A 16,849-nucleotide genomic window follows, 5' to 3' on the forward strand; every position below is an offset into this window, starting at 1 on the left:
CATTATAACTAGAAGGACAGTTTAAGTAGGACAGTCACATCACCCATGTACAGATAAGTTTGCATATCGCGGATGCAACCCAGCCTTGTGACTCAGTGGTCCAGGTCTGGGATGGATAAAAGCATTGGCAGTCATTGAAACTCTGAGTCATGTTCACTGGTCAGGAAACGCAGCGTAAAAGCACACACAAATCATGTTCTGTGAATACCAGGACTTAAGCCATTTGGAGCCGCTCCAGGTCTAGCCATCTGTAATTATCCCAGAGACAGGCTAGTTACACTGTTATTGGCCCTGGCTTAAAATCAGCTCCTTGGTGGTGGCCAACGCTGTGTTCCATCTGACCACCCTTCATGTACTACGTCTTGAACAATAGCCTTAATGTCTTGTCCTTTTGAATGCATTTTGCCAACAGAGCTCTAAATGTGGTTTTTCTGCACTCTGTAATTACATCTGAAACAGCTTGACGTATCACAGGGTTCACATACAATGCAGTGTTCAACCATGGTTTACATCTATGTGACATGGCAGCAGTAACACTGGAGTGCTTCAGTCATGATCTTCTCTCCAGGAACCCACACACTTTCCCATTGAAGCCAAGCCATGGTTTGGCCTAGCATTACATGTGAACTAGGCCAGTATGTTCCTTTAGGGGTTTGGTTTCTGCTCAGCTAGAGTTTACAAGCTAACAGTAATATTTGCTCCATATAAAGGCAGAAGAGATAACTTTAACTATTGGTCAAGCATTTGACCTGGCTTACAGGAAATTTCTGGAATCTGGAGGAAAGGATGTCGAAACAAGAAAACAGATTGCTGGGTTACAGAAAAGAGTAAGTAGCAGAATTTGGGTTTCTTTTCTTGGTTTAAGTAATGTATTGTTTGGATTTTCAAAGATATACTGCTGGCGTATAGCAGGACAAAAGTGAGAATTCAACATTATAGAAAAATTCATTACGGCAACACATGAAATTAGGGTGTTGTGTCCGACTAAGTCCTATTCATGGCAGAACCATTAAAAACAACAGATTTAAGTTAATCTTTACTAACTTGTCCATTAATTTCATTAGGTCCACTCTGATTATGACTTTGCCTGATCCAACTCAGAGCTAGTAAATAAAGTACCCTCAAATTGTTTTAGTGGATTCATCTGAACTTATTAGGGCTTTGTACACCCCACCTGTTCAACCTGTGATCTCAATCCAGGGGTCCCAAATCAGGCAACAACACCCTTGGCTAATTTGGGGCCTATCTGCCCCAACCTAAATCCAGTCCCGAAGTAGCTAGGGGCAGGCTTATGTTTAATTAGTTTCTTAAAATAACAATGATCTTAGAAGCGGATTGAAAAGTACCTTGCACCAGGCAGGAAGGAGAACCAGGAATCAGGCTCCTACTTTCTCCTGGTGTTCATGGGCTTTTTCACAGAGGGTTCCCACCTGGTTCCTGCCTCAACTTCCTCCCTGACAACCGTGAATTACTATGGGCCATCCAGCCCGACGTGCAGTGATACGTGGTCATCAGAACCCAACTCATCCAACAGCCAAGCTCCTCCAAATATGCCTGATTTGGCTCAGATTTGGCAGCCAAATCCAGTATGCTCAGCCCTAAATATTTCATTCAGATATTACATATTCTGTATGCCTATGGGTCTACACAAATACAGCATGAGCTTCAGTTTTCTGAATAATAATAATAATAATAATAATAATAATAATAATAATAATAATTTATTATTTATACCCCGCCCATCTGTCTGGGTTTCCCCAGCCACTCTGGGCGGCTTCCAACTGAATATTAAAAACAGTACAGCATCAGACATTAAAAACTTCCCAAAAGAGGGCTGCCTTCAATTGTCTTTTAAAAGTAAAATAGTTATTTATTGCCTTGACATCTGAAGGGAGGGCGTTCCATAGGGCAGGCGCCACTACCGAGAAGGCCCTCTGTCTGGTTCCCTGTAACCTTACTTCTCGCAATGAGGGAACCGCCAGAAGGCCCTCTGCGCTGGACCTCAGTGTCCGGGCTGAACGATGGAGGTGGAGACGCTCCTTCAGGTATACAGGCCCGAGGCCGTTTAGGGCTTTAAAGGTCAGCACCAACACTTTGAATTGTGCTGGGAAACGTACTGGGAGCCAATGCAGATCTCTCAGAACCGGTGTTATGTGGTCCCGGCAGCCACTCCCAGTCACCAGTCTAGCTGCTGCATTCTGGATTAATTGCAGTTAAGGAATAGCTTCATTAAAAGACAAGTGAATGGTTCTGCAGTGGTCAGGGCATGTTCAAGCACCAACTTGACTGGTCAGATGAATGCCTATTTGGCCACAGTTGATTATTGTTTAATATTCCATTCAGCATAGGATGTCCTGTGTTCGTGGATGCCCACTGCTTTATTGCCTCAGAATGGTATTTGAGAGCTACGGTAGTAATGACTTGATAAGATTCCAGAAAATTTGCCCCAAACATTATTACAACTATTCTGGGGCCCCTTGCCTTTAAACTGAGCACTTCCTCTTATCAACTTGCTTTACTGCTTAGTTTTATGCTGTCTGGGGGAGAGGGAGCGCATAAATTGGGACAATAAATAGCCTCTTCTAAATTGCTCCAGGTTAATGTTCTTTTTCTAAAGTATTTTGGCATTAAGCAAAGAAGAAGAAGAAAATGAAAGAAAACAACTTGACCCAGCTACTCTAATCCCATGGGTAGAGAAACTGATACTGGGACAAATCAGTCTATTTGTCAATAATAATCCTGGATCAAGAGGAAGCAATAAAATGAGTTGAACCTCAACTTGAAGAGAAGAAAGCTTTCAATTAACTTTAGAATGGACCTTTCCTAACTAGAACTCACTTGTGTGTAGATATTGTAGAAAAATCTTGAGCGCATTGAAAGCTGTTGCTGATAATACTACTGTATATAAGCTCCATTTTGATTCCATGAAAAGTCATGTCTTATGCACCATGCAGTGGAGAATTTGCACCTCTTGATCTCTTGTTTGTTGCAAGCATAGTCACCATCTCCTAAGGGCCCTGTGTGCCTGGGCACTCACAAATTTTTCACTAAGGGTGCTTGGCTGGGCGACCCAATGCTTCACACACTGCGGTGGGGTACTCCATCACACACACCCTGTGGTGGGGCACTCGATTGGGCCTTCCCATTACGGCAGTGACGCGTGACGTCATGTGCTGCGCATGATGTCACATCTGTGCACTGGGCACCCACAATGTTGGGTGGAACGCAGCACGCCTGATTGCAAGACCCAATTATTCTATTTGCTTCCTATATGAGATACGCATCCTAGAGTAGAAATTTTTAATGGCTAAGTATCAACAACTTACTTCTGTACAAACCTCATTTCTTAATAATGGCAAAGATTTTGTTCCTTGGTTATTTGCTTTCCTGGGCTCATTCAGGAAGTGAGTAAGAATGAGTCAATAAATCCAACGCAGTTCATTAATCTCACCTTTCTAATAACTGCATTTTTATTTTATTTAGATTCATGAACTAGAAACAGAAAACATTGAGCTAAAAAACAAGGTTCAAGATTTGGAGAACCAGTTAAGAATAACACAAGTGCAAACGTCGCCAGTAAGTACCCTGGGCAAAGCCATCTTTTCTTCGTAGAAATGCAATTCCTTTAACACTTTTAATACTTACTTTGCTTCTAAATAAATAACCCAAAGGCTCTTTTCTGATTGACTTAACAAATAAATGGCAATTTCAGTGTTGAAGTAACTCTAAGATTGTGATGAGCTAATGAAAGGGGGAAAAACAGTCATGCCTTAAGCTGGCTAACTTTACTCTTAGTTTCAATACCAAGATTCAACGTTGAGAGTAGGTGACAGGGTCCCTGAAAAGTTAGTTTGCCTAATTACCAGGTACAATTACAAAGTGCCAAAACATCCAAGTATGACGAAGGGCTTCCAGATCATTATTTGGTATATCAGCATCTCTCTCTTTTTTGAGAACTTAAGCATTGCCAGAGAACTAGTCCCTAAATTTGGGTGTATCTAACATTGTCAAAGTTTTGTCACAAACATACAGTTACTTACTTACCAGTTTGTTTTATGTGCAATGCACTTAACTAACTTCCTTTTCCTAATCCTCCCTGCAAGTGTGTATGAAGTCGGATTCCATGTAAAGCTGCCTCAAAAATCATATTTCCCTGTTTGTTATAGTTGACAATTTTGGTTCTTGTTTCCATGTGTGATTGTGGATGTACAGTCGTACCTTGGAAGTCAAACAAGACCTGTTCCAGAAGTCTGTTTGACTTCCAAAACATTCAGAAACCAAAGTGTGGCTTCTGATGGGCTACAGGAAGCTCCTGCAGCCAATTGGAAGCCCTGCCGGATGTTCGGCTTCCAAAAATAGTTTGCAAACCAGAACTGTCACTTCCAAGTTTGCGACGTTCAGGAGCCAAAACGTTTGGGAACTAAGCTGTTCGAAAACCAAGGTACGACTGTAGTGGATTTTTTGAAAGCAAGAAAACTCAATCTTAATTAAGCCAATGACAGTATGGTTTTGGGTAATGCTACTATCACCTAATGTGTTCAGCTGCATTTAAAGCACAAATTGCCTGCAAGCTACATCAATGGCAGTCAGTGGCATAGAAATGCAATTACCTTATGTCGAGAATATCAGAGTATGCGCCTTTTGTGAAATGTGGCCTCATTTCGCAGTGCAACTTTTGTTGATTTCTACTCAGTTTTGATTTTGTTTTACTTTTATTGGAGGCTCATCCAATAATTTTAAACCAGGGTGGCTGTTTTCAGTTATGTGTGTCAATATTTGTCAAAAAGCTGTTTGCTCTTGTGCTTCTGTCCTCTATACAGTTGTGTCTAGTTAAGTCCACAGTGGTTGTATATATTTAATATGTGGAATCCTGCTCCTCATGCAAGGAAAGCATTTTTTTATTTTTTAAAAAATTAAAATTAAAAAAATGAATGAAATGTTTTATTAAAGAATGGATTACATGATGTCTAATCTAAAAAGTGATTTGAAAAAATAAATGTAATTGACGTGGGTTCATAAATTTCATGATGGTCTACTTTTCACAGATTTAAACAACCTTGTTAGTGATGATTAAATTATGCCTTATAATGCAATCTATTAACCTGTAGGCAAATCTAGCTTTTAATCACACAGAATGTTGTGTCAATAAAGAGATGATTCATAAAGTATGTCTTTCATCAAGGCAGAATAACAGTAACTAAAGGGAGAAAGAGGATATTCGTGTATATGTGTTGTCACAATCGTGTCTCCCATTGTCTCTAGCAAAGTCATTTAGAAACACACTTTTTTTTTAAAAAAAAAGTTCATTTATTTATTTAGTCAGTCATTCAGTCAGTCGCTTTATTTTGCCCAGGGCAGCCCAAAGCAATTTACAACCAAATAAATACACAAAAAACCCCCATTATTTACCATTATCTCTTTGCTTCCCTCAACCACCCATTTCTACAGTCGGCTTTCTGTGTGTGGTGTGAGAATTACTAAACATATAAATGTGTTTCAGGGTGTGCAAACACACCTATTTATTGATTATTATTTTTTATGTCTGTCCCACTTCTTAATGAAAAACCTCTCCAGGCAACTTCCTTCCAATAATTTTTTATTGGCCACATGCTAAGGAATTCTGTACCCAGAAGTCTTCATAGGCTGCCACTGGCTTTCTGGGTGCTTGAAGCCAGAAAGTTGGGGGGGGGGATAAGCTAGGCAGGTTCCACATAGGATTCCTGTATTTCAGGAACATTTAACGTAAAAAGCAACTGAGAGAAATGTTCTGTTTCAACAAAGAGACATTGTTTTTATGTAACAAGATTTATGCTTTTTAAGTATTGAGTGTGGAGGGCATAATGAGGTGGGACGTGGATTTAAGAAAAGATCCGTAGGCTAACAAAGCGTGGCAAGAGCGAGGAGAGTGCGTATAAAGACATACATTGTGGATATTCTCAAAATATAAGAGCTTAATTTTTAACCTAATAATAGGACCATCAAGTACAATAGATGTCACCAATTTACAGTAAATGTTAAGAAAATGGTAATGGGGTAATATTCATAGAATCATTAAATTGTAGGAGAGGGATGTGGGTGGAACTGTGGTCTAAACCACTGAGCCTCTTGGGCTTGCTATTCAGAAGGTCAGAGGCTTGAATCCCCGTGATGGAGTGTGCTGCTGTTCCTCTGTCCCAGCTCCTGCCAACCTAGCAGCTTGAAAGCACGCCAGTGCAAGTAGATAAATAGGTACCACCGCGGCGGGAAGGTAAACGGCGTTTCCATGCACTCTGATTTCCATCACAGTGTCCCGTTGCACCAGAAGTGGTTTAGTCATGCTGGCCACATGACCCGGAAAGCTGTCTGTGGACAAACGCCAGCTCCCTCAGCCTGAAAGCGAGATGAGCGCCGCAACCCCATAGTCCCCTTTGACTGGACTTAACCATCAAGGGGGTCCCCATAAAATTGTAGGGTTGGACCAGAACCCGTGAGGGTCTTCCAGTCCAAAATACACCCCCCCACACTGTCCAGTTATAGAAGACTGGATTTAATGCAGCCACTCGCCTCTTTAGCCATGGTGACAGACCCTCTGTTTCTTGCATTCATTAAAATCCCAGTGAAAACAAATATTAAAGATGTAACATACTATATATATTGTTTATCTTTCTGTTCCTTATGGAAAACACCCATTCCTCTACTGCTAATGCCATCCGCCTCTTCAGAACAATTACAGTAGCAAGATTGAGAAACTTTGAGCAAGATAGCAAACCGGAAACCTTCACAGAAATTATTTGCCTGAAACTTTGTGAGAATGGCCCGTCCAGCACAAATGTCGAAAATTAATTGTTAGCATTATGCTCAAGGTATTTCATTTCCCACTGCTCATTAGGAATGCTGCCTCTTATATTTGTCATCCTCTTAAGGCTGTAGGGGGGGGGCAAGTTTGGCTATAGGCTTCAGCAAATGTAAAATTACTCATCAAGTTATAATGCAAAAAAAGTTCAGTGTGGTTCGAATTTTGCGTTAAAAATAAATGAGCTACTTTCAACTTTTCTGTTTGGTGAATATTTAATATATGGATTTAAAAAATGTATATTAATCATACGTTAGAGCCCTGACATTGCTTTTAGTGAGGATATTTACAATGAATTTTTAAAGAGCATAATAAAGTATGTATTATTAATCATGATGCTAAATATGGAAAACAAAGCAGTAATGGGAAGGTTATTTATGTAACACAAAGACTCCAAAGGGCTTACAATTCAGGTGTTATGCTAAAACCTACCCCCCTGTCCTTACTGCATATTCCTCCCCACATGCAGATCCTGCAATCTGATAAACATAATTTGCATATTTAGTTAAAAACTCCCAACTCATCCATTTATCATAAATGTATCTACCAGCAAGTACCTAAACTAGTGTCGGACAGTTTGCAGGCAGTGATGTTCTCATGGGATTTCTGACTCCTCGTTCTTTTATTGAGACAGAGCTACAGTGCCGTGATGTAATTGGTAGGCCTTTCGCTCATTCCTGCTTCAACTAATTCCACCATTTTCAGGGAGTTTTGCTTTGTTTTTGTCTAGAGTTCCTGATCCTAAGCATAGGTTTCCACTAATCAAAACACCCCCCCTTTATTTTCCTCCCCACTCACCCCCAAAATAAAGGTGTTGGAACTTCTCACTGTTGCAAAATTTCTACTCCGGATGAAAGTTTGTTGGGAAGCATCCTCCCTGTAATATTCTACAAAGCATGAGGAAAGTTGGGATAATGTTTTTGTCCTCAAATGAACTGAGGAGAGGAGCCAAGCTTGCTGGTAGCAAAACACATGATTTGAGATTCAGTCCACTTTGAAAAGTTCATTGGTGTTTGCTCACAAGGAAGTGGCGGGGGGAAGTCTCCTGCCAACCTAGCAGTTCAAAAGCACGCCAGTGCAAGTAGATAAATAGGTACCACTGTGGCGGGAAGGCAAACAACGTTTCCATGCGCCGCTCTGGTTTCGCTAGAAGCGGCTTAGTCATGCTGACCACATAACCCAGAAAAACTGTCTGCGGACAAACGCCATCTCCCTCGGCCAGTAAAACGAGATGAGGCCCGCAACCCCAGAGTCGTTTGTGACTAGACTTAACTGTCAGGGATCCTTTACCTTTACCTTCTTGTATTTGTCATGAGACAAAGATATTTGAGAGCAGAAGCAGTAAAAGGAAGCAGTAAAGGAGTCTAGAAATGTTGTGAAATGCTGAAAAGCTGCAGAATCACTCAGCATGCAGAATCACTGTAACTCATTCTCTGTATAAATGTTTGTATCGGCTTGCAGGAAGACTCAGTGGGGCCTGAGTGGGGTGGAGTCAGTGTGTGTGTGGAGCCTGACTTAGGCATGGAGCCTGTGCTCAGTGAAGCCTGTACTCTGTATGCTCTGAAGCTAGTTTAAATCTTCTGTTCACTATGCTGTTTACTTGCAAACAAGTTATAACTCAGTAAAGCTATTCTTCTTTTACTGAAGAAGACTGCGTTATTAACACTGCTTGAGTGTTTAAAAAAAGGCCTCAAAGCGGTTTACAAAAGATAGAACAGTGAATTAAAGAAAAAAAATACAACACCACCTTAAAACATGCAAAAGTTAAAATACTAAAGCGGGTTAAAATTACCTCAACTTCCTTAAACATCTGGGTATGAAGATTTTTAGCAGATGCTGAAAATAATACAGTGAAGGTATTGGCAAAGTGTAACAACAACAACAACAACAACAACAACAAATTTACTATTTATACCCCACCCATCTGGCAGGGTTTCCCAGGCACTGCCAGTGTGGTGTAGTGGTTAAGAGTGGTGGGCTCGTAATCTGGTGAACCGGGTTCACTTCCCCACTCCTCCACATGCAGCTGCTGGGTGACCTTGGGCCAGTCACACTTCTCTGAAGTCTCTCAGCCTCACTCACCTCACAGAGTATTTGTTGTGGGGGAGGAAGGGAAAGGAGAATGTTAGCCGCTTTGAGACTCCTTCAGGTGGTGATAAAGCGGGATATCAAATCCAAACTCTTCTTCCTCTTCCTCTTCTAAATTACCAAAATGCTGAGTATTATATGGCACCTGTAGTAGTGCCAATTCCACTGATCAAAACAGTCAATTTGAGTTTAACCTTGCCATGGCAACGGTTTGTTTCTTCTCCGAACTATGTATCTTAGCCAGCTTTGTGTAGATGAACATTTCAAGCCATGAGAGCGGAAGGGGGAAAGTCAAAATGCCTCTCTCAACTAAAGTTGAGAAGGATCCATGTTGGTTCACAAGAAGAAATCTGCAGTTGGGCAATATATTTATTTGGACCAAAAAACAAAATGTCAAAAAATTAGTGAGTTGAGGATTCTGGTCTCGTGAACTCAGGACGTTAAGTGAGGGTTTTCATTTTTATTGATGCCCTTTCCTTGATTTTCCACAAACTAAGTGCAAATGTTTTAAATTTAGAATTATTTCCCAAACTGTCTTTTTTATTAAAACCTAACCTACTTATTGTAACATATCCATTAAAGACAGATTTGTATGTAATATAGATTAATGCTGTTTTTACCATTTCCTGAATAATTATGTAGGAGTTGTACCATGATTATTTAATGTGGTTTTCATTGCTGGTTACATTCCTAGCTGCGTGTTTTGCTCAGTCTCCCTACCAGTGAAAGTGTTAGTCATGGGCAGAGATGTCAAGAATTGCTGAGTGTACACAATGGTGCATTGTGCTTGAATTCTGTGGGATTCTTGCCTGGTTCCTACCACCAGCAGCTCGGGTTCATAAGTAGGATTTATGTTCTCTGTGTTGTGCTGTTCATTTGTAGGATTTGCTTTGGCATTAAATCAGAGGCACTTTCTAGCATTCAAGCCTAAGTAGTTTAAGGCAGTATGATTTATTGCTTCCATATGATAAGTTCACTTTTTTATATCACAATAAGAGCTTAAGGGATGCAGGTGGCGCTGTGGGTAAAACCTCAGTGCCTAGGACTTGCCGATCGTATGGTCGGCGGTTCGAATCCCCACGGCGGGGTGAGCTCCCGTCGTTCGGTCCCAGCTCCTGCCCACCTAGCAGTTCAAAAGCATGCCAGTGCAAGTAGATAAATAGGTACCGCTTATAGCGGGAAGGTAAACGGCCTTTCCGTGTGCTGCGCTGGTGCTGGCTCACCAGAGCAGTTTCGTCACACTGGCCACGTGACCTGGAAGTGTCTTCGGACAGCGCTGGCCCCCAGCCTCTTAAGCAACCCCAGAGTCGGTCATGACTGGCCCGTACGGGCAGGGGTACCTTTACCTTTACCTTTTCAGAGCTTAAGCAATAAGAGCTCATTTAAAATATTTCTATATAAGGTGATCCCAGAGCAGGCTGCAATTAATTGCGCCTTGAGGGCCCCAGGACACCCCCCATATAAATAAATTCACGTGTTTTAGTTTAAAGGTTGATGGGCAAAATTGAGGCCACAACTTTATTGATTACACAATGTGAGTGGTATTGGCTTAGGCATTGGGAAACTATAACTGACTCCTGCCCACCCAGCAGGAAGTATGGAAGGGTAAACACCAAACGATTTAGCTACGATGGCGGCTAACAGATTGAGGCTGAATCCTGAGAAGATAGAAGTACTGTTTTGGGGGGACAGGAGGCGGGCAGGTGTGGAGGACTCCCTGGTCCTGAATGGGGTAACTGTGACCCTGAAGGACCAGGTACACAGCCTGGGAGTCATTCTGGACTCACAGCTGTCCATGGAGGCGCAGATCAATTCTGTTTCCAGGGCAGCTGTTTATCAGCTCCATCTGGTACGCAGGCCGAGACCTTATCTGCCCGCAGACTGTCTCACCAGAGTGGTGCATGCTCTAGTTATCTCTCGCTTGGACTACTGCAATGCACTCTATGTGAGCCTACCTTTGAAGGTGACCCAGAAACTATAACTAATCCAGAATGCGGCAGCTAGACTGGTGACTGGGAGTGGCTGCCAAGACCACATAACACCGGTCTTGAAAGACCTACACTGGCACCCAATACGTTTCCGAGCACAATTCAAAATGTTGGTGCTGACTTTTAAAGCCCTAAATGGCCTCGGCCCAGTATACCTGAAGGAGTGTCTCCACCCCCATCATTCTGCCTGGACACTGAGGTCCAGTGCCAAGGGCCTTCTGGCGGTTCCCTTGCTGAGAGAAGCCAAGTTACAGGGAACCAGGCAGAGGGCCTTCTCGGTAGTGGCACCCGCCCTGTGGAACGCCCTCCCATCCAAATGTCAAAGAGAAAAACAACTACTAGACTTTTAGAAGACATCTGAAGGCAGCCCTGTTTAGGGAAGCTTTTAATGTTTAATAGACTATTGTATTTTAATATTCCGTTGGAAGCCACCCAGAGTGGCTGGGGAAACCCAGCCAGATGGGCAGGTTATAAATAATAAATTATTATTATATTATTATTACTACGTCAATGAAGACCAACTGAAGCTCAACCCGTGGTCCTGGCATGGTCCTAGCCACTCAAGTGGACTTCAGACACGATCCAAGACCCCCAGATTCCTTTAACGGAATACCCTTTTTATGGAAGGGCAGGTGATGGCCGCCCCTCCCCTCCCACACACATCATTGAGCCAATGCCTAAGCAGCGAACCTTACAAAGATGTGACGATTGCTGAGAGGCAGGCGATCATACGCGGCAGATCGTTAAGGGAGAAACTGCCCTTTTAATTTAGGTCCTAAGCTGTTAAGGGCCTTGTTAATACAAGTACCACTCAGTAGCTCATAAGCAACACTTTGCTCACTGGAGTTATGTGTGCTTGGAAAACAGCCCCACACAAAAGCCTGTGTGGGGCCAAGATAACCTACTCAATGTGAAGCTTGTAGGAAGTTTGTGTTGTATGAGTGCTTGGTGAAAGAGAAATGGTTTATGAAGCTATACTCAATACACAAGATACTGGGCTGTGCTTTAACCATGCAAACATGTGTGCCTACTATATGCCAAAACAATTGCAGACATGGAGATTTCCAAGCATATTTGGTGCATGGGGATATTTTTCAGGACATAGAAGACATGATTTTAAAATTGTAATATTTGCAGTGATTTTTAATGGAGATGTTAAATTTGCTTCTGCCTGATTACTCATTGTTGCTGCGATGTAAGGAAAAAAAACCTTCACTTTTTGTTCCTAATATTGTGGAATATTGGTTTACAAGCAATTTTTTTGTGCTCTTTTTTTCCTTTCCCTTCTCTTACCACTTTCACCCCTTAGAATATATATTTCTCTTTCTGTGATTCCTTTACAGCTGCTGCTGCACATAGAGTCTGATTATGAACATGACATGTTTCAAAGACCCGACACCTTTTTCTGGTGTAGCAATGAGGATTCTGCTCCTTGCTTAGATATCTCTTCCATTACACTAACTCCTATGAACTCTCCTGACTCCAGACACTCATCTGGACTATTAACACCACCACCTACCAAAAGTGGTCTTCCAAAGGCAGTCCATGAACACAGCATCCCAAGACCTCGTGTAATCCAGCTGGGCACAAACACTCAAAAAAAATTTCCAACCTTCCTTTCTTTGTTGTGTATGAATTGTATCAAACTGCTACATTTTGTACAGTGGTTAAAGGACAGGCCAGAAGCATTTTGTCTACTTCTGAGCAGTGCAGAAATGTTTGGCATACCGAAATTGACTCTCCTTTAAAAACGCTTAAGGATAAGCTTGGTCTATATTGTTTGGGCTGTCTGGTTAAATTGAGAAAGCAAATGGAATCCTTATACCTCAATCCCAAATGCACTGACGTAAAAATAAGTGTCAAGGTTACTGGCTTTGTTTAGAATTCCAGCCTTGTATCATAAAAAAAAAAAAAAGGGAACTGTTAATTACCAATAGAGAAAGTGAAAGATGAACCCTGTCTACAGGTTCACAATGCAAAGCTTACAATCTCTGAAGAATTGTGATTGGACAGCATAAAATTTTAAATAAAATGTGGGATGTCAGTAGGATTTGTGGTAGGTAATGTAGAGCACTTGATTTTATTGAAGTGCGTTTAAACTCTGTGCAAAATGAAGAATGCCCATTATTTATCCCAAAGATGAGCTGTAACATGCTTCCTGGTCGTAAGAATGGGCTGATACAACCTTCTCTTTCTGTTTGCAATTAGCAATTGGCTGTCCTTGGCAAACATGGCTTTTTGCATGGGTTTACTCAATAAAAATGCTTCTCATGATCATTCAGGTAGTGCAAGTATGCATTTGTTTCGAAACAAAGATCAATTCTCTTATTATGATTCGTGTTCCTGAGAGAAACAAAAGGAAATACTATTTAATTGCAATAAGTGAATGGGAAAAAACTAATTTAAGAGATTCAGATGTTACTGATTGATTCTCTCACTCTGCAAAGGTCTGTAACTCCATTAACCGCCTTGTGTAGATTTTCTGTTGTAACAATTTATTCCTTATAGCATATATTTATACTTTCTGCATTTATTAGTAAGAGACCTATTTATAACTTCCGCATTCATTTAAGGATGAAATCAGTTGCAATGGCCAGAATACCAATAGTTTTTTTAGCCTTGCTCAAGGACTTGTGTGTGTTTAGCAATATATTTTAGGATTTTTTTTCTTTTTCAGGTCCAAAAACACTTTTGTTCAGGTCCAGACTAAACTAGTTGAACTTGGCTTCATTGGAATCAGTGGGGCAAGTTAGTCATGTTCAGCTAACCTTTTGTCTTGTTGCGAAGGAGACTTCTGGTGCAGAAGAAACCATTAGGGGTGCACTGTTGGTTCACTGACAGCTAGTTTCTTTAGATCCTGGCCATTCAGAACAGCCCAGAGTCAAAAACATTCAAGACTCATTGATTTTCAATAGGAGATTGTTATGCATGTTGCCCATAATTTACTGCAAATTTGTCAGATGAAGGTGGGGAATAAAAAAAGAACTTATTTTTTGTGATGGGCTTCAGCTTTTAAAAAATCGTTTGGAATGTCTGGGTTTGGATTTTTGTGTGTGTGAAATCCAAAAATGAATTAGCCAAGTAAAAATTATTCATACTGATTCCACATAAGGCTTGTGATGTCATAATCCTGTCACAACTCCTGATGGAATCTGTTCTTCACACAACCAAAGGCCAACATTTGATGGCTAAACTTCTATGATGGGTGGACTAGCAGGATTTTATTATAAATTAAGAGCCTATGGCTTCTACAGTATCCAAATGCTATCCATCAACATATTTCACTTTCAGCAAAAGTTGAGTGTGTTTATCACAACAGTTCTGAGTTAATAAGCAGCTAATATATTAGTTGCAGAGACAGAGGAATGCATTTGGACGAAACTTGGCTTTTTTCAGAGAACTCAGAGAAGGAAACAAAGTACATAGTAACTATGTACAAACAAATTGGGCAGGTTGCATTATTTGGGTCAAAATTTGGCAAATCTGTTACATGGAAAGACTCCTACATATACAGAACATGGTGTTTACCTGTAAAGTCCAGCAAGGTACAGTGCCTTGTTTTTAGGTGATTAAGAAGTGATACTTATTATCCACGCTGCATAAAGGCAGAATCAGTTTGTCTGCCACTTATATTCATGTTTCTCCCGTGTGTTTAAAATGGGTGGCTAACAGGTGTTAGATGTTGTTGGACCACAGCTTCCACCTTTAGAAGATACTTCTAATTTCAAGAGTGCACGAGCTTTTAGAGATTATTTTGTTGTGACTATTCTAGGGATTATTAAGACAGTTCTAAGTAGTGCATTCTAACCTTTGTATGATAGTCATTCAGTTCCAAATTCAAAACCAATAGGAGGACTAGCTTTGCTGCATAGGAGGCCTCCCTTCTTAAAGACAGGGTAAAGTACATTGTGGAACATAACAGCAGAGAATGCTCAGCTTGCAGAAGAACCTAGCTTGCCTCAAAGTCTAGAGAGTCCTCTTGCCAGCTGCAATTTAGCAGCCATTCAGCTGAAGTCAGCAAGCAAAGTTGGAAGACTAAGTGACTTCACCATGCTCTGCAGACTAGCTGCTGGCGATTTGAAAAAATTGAGGGAATATGTGTAGTCATTTGTCATGGGTGATTTCTTTCCAGTAGAATACCGTAACGCTATAAATTTCTATTAGAAGATGCTGAAGAGTCTGGGGATGCTTAGACCAGGCATAGGCAAACTCGGCCCTCCAGATGTTTGGGGACTACAGCTCCCACCATCCCTGACCACTGTTCCTGTTAGCTAGGGATGATGGGAGTTGTAGTCCCAAAACATCTGGCGGGCCGAGTTTGCCTGTGCCTAGCATAGACAGAGCACCTTATGAACATAGGTGAACTAGAAGCAGGAATACTCTGAACCTTCCTCCAAACTTACCTCTAAGATGCCAGGCTTATCCTTCCTTTTGAAACCAGCCTTTATAGAAAATGCAAGTTCCTCTCTCTCTGCCTGTGACCCAGGAACAAAACTTTCCATCATTTTGTAACTCTGAACAGATAGTACAAGAAACCAGCGGCTGGCTATTGCGGAAGGAGTGTGTGTGATGCTTGTGTGTGAACACAAAAGGCTTGTTCAAAATTTTTTTATTCTTATAAGCGTATTTGTGGTAAGAAGCGATAAGGTTCTCTGGGAGAAATTCAACGTCATGTTCTTCTGATTGTTGCATCAGCACAAGCATTTTGGCTTGCCAGACAGAGCCATCTCCCTTCTCCTTCTCCCCCACCCCTTTGTGCAATTCTGGGGGTGCTCTGAACAGCACAACCACCCAAACTCATGGGCAGGGTGGGGGCATGAGGAAATGACTGGAGGGAACCCATTGTACAAGGAGAAGTCTGGAGGCTCCACTACATCAAGGATATTTCCATAAATTGAAGGACTCCTTCCATTTATGGAAGGGCACCGTTAGATGCAACCCAGAACTATGTGATGTATGAACACTGTTAATATGCAGGAACAAAAAAAAAGAGAGAGATGCTGAATGTATCTAACCACCCATTAAAACACAACCTATCAAGAAGCCTTGCATGGCAAGAGGGAAGAAAAACATCACCCCTAGAAACATGGCACTGACATCAATCTATTCCATTACAATGTGAAGATAATTGGTCATTGTACGTCCAGTTAGCCTTGTTCCATTATAATATCAGTATAACCAAACCAGATTGTTATGCATAACATTTGAGACATAGTTGGGATTTTCTGTTAGGGATATTTTTTCTGCATTGTCAATAAAACAAAGTTGCTTGTTAGCTCCCTGTAATGGGAAAGCTTACTTAGATTATCTTATGCATATCTCTCTGCTTTCTGTATGTTATTGCTGCATATTTTCCTCTTAGGAAAGCATTTTTACTTGGATAGCAATGCTGAAATGACTGTGGCTATTAATCTTAATCCGACAGAAAAGCATATTTTCAGCAAATTATACTTTCCTGAAGCTGACCAGAATTTCTGGGCTTTTTTAGCGATGAGGTTTCTATAGTACCAAGCTGAACATTTTATTTTTTTTAAAAAAAGTTAGTTTCAATATATTCATGGTCCTTAATGTGTTTTCATCCAAATTGCTGCTTTATTACATAATGGTTTCTCAGTGTTTAGAGCAACTGCTATGTCAGGTTTGCAGAATATTAGTCCTATTATGACACAAGAGGTAATAAAACAAAACTGATACGTTATCTCTTAATTTCAGGCGCTAGTTCTGTATGTTCTGATGTATAGCCAACTGTCCCGATAAATGGGCATTATCTCTCTCTCCATTCAAATGCGTTCATATTCCCCCCAACTCTTTTGTATCTAAAAGTCATTCAATTCTGGATACACCAGATACGCTAAAACTGCGAAAGTATTACAATACTGTTTGGTGCGTGACTGAAGGCTTTAGCATGTTTCATAAACCTCAGGCTGCAAATGCCAATTTC

The 16,849-nt window shown here is 41.1% G+C and overlaps 1 protein-coding gene across 7 annotated transcripts in view; it reads left to right on the top strand.

Moving 5' to 3' along the window:
• The window catches only part of GULP1 (GULP PTB domain containing engulfment adaptor 1), a 164,147-nt gene that overhangs the window by 135,833 nt on the left and 11,465 nt on the right, over nucleotides 1-16,849 (top strand). For 3 of the 7 annotated variants that reach the window (XM_028750245.2, XM_028750219.2, XM_077917218.1), the window contains 3 exons: nucleotides 711-827; nucleotides 3,484-3,576; nucleotides 12,252-16,436. In XM_028750245.2, coding sequence (XP_028606078.2) covers nucleotides 711-827; nucleotides 3,484-3,576; nucleotides 12,252-12,656 — 615 coding nt within the window. In that variant the 3' untranslated portion in view covers nucleotides 12,657-16,436. Of the gene's footprint in view, nucleotides 1-710; nucleotides 828-3,483; nucleotides 3,577-12,251; nucleotides 16,437-16,849 lie in introns of those variants that run through there. The other 4 variants (XM_028750262.2, XM_028750253.2, XM_028750237.2 and 1 more) reach the window with 2 other exon arrangements.

The sequence above is a fragment of the Podarcis muralis genome, chromosome 1 (genome assembly GCF_964188315.1).
Source record: "Podarcis muralis chromosome 1, rPodMur119.hap1.1, whole genome shotgun sequence".
Taxonomy (NCBI): Eukaryota; Metazoa; Chordata; class Lepidosauria; order Squamata; family Lacertidae; genus Podarcis; species Podarcis muralis.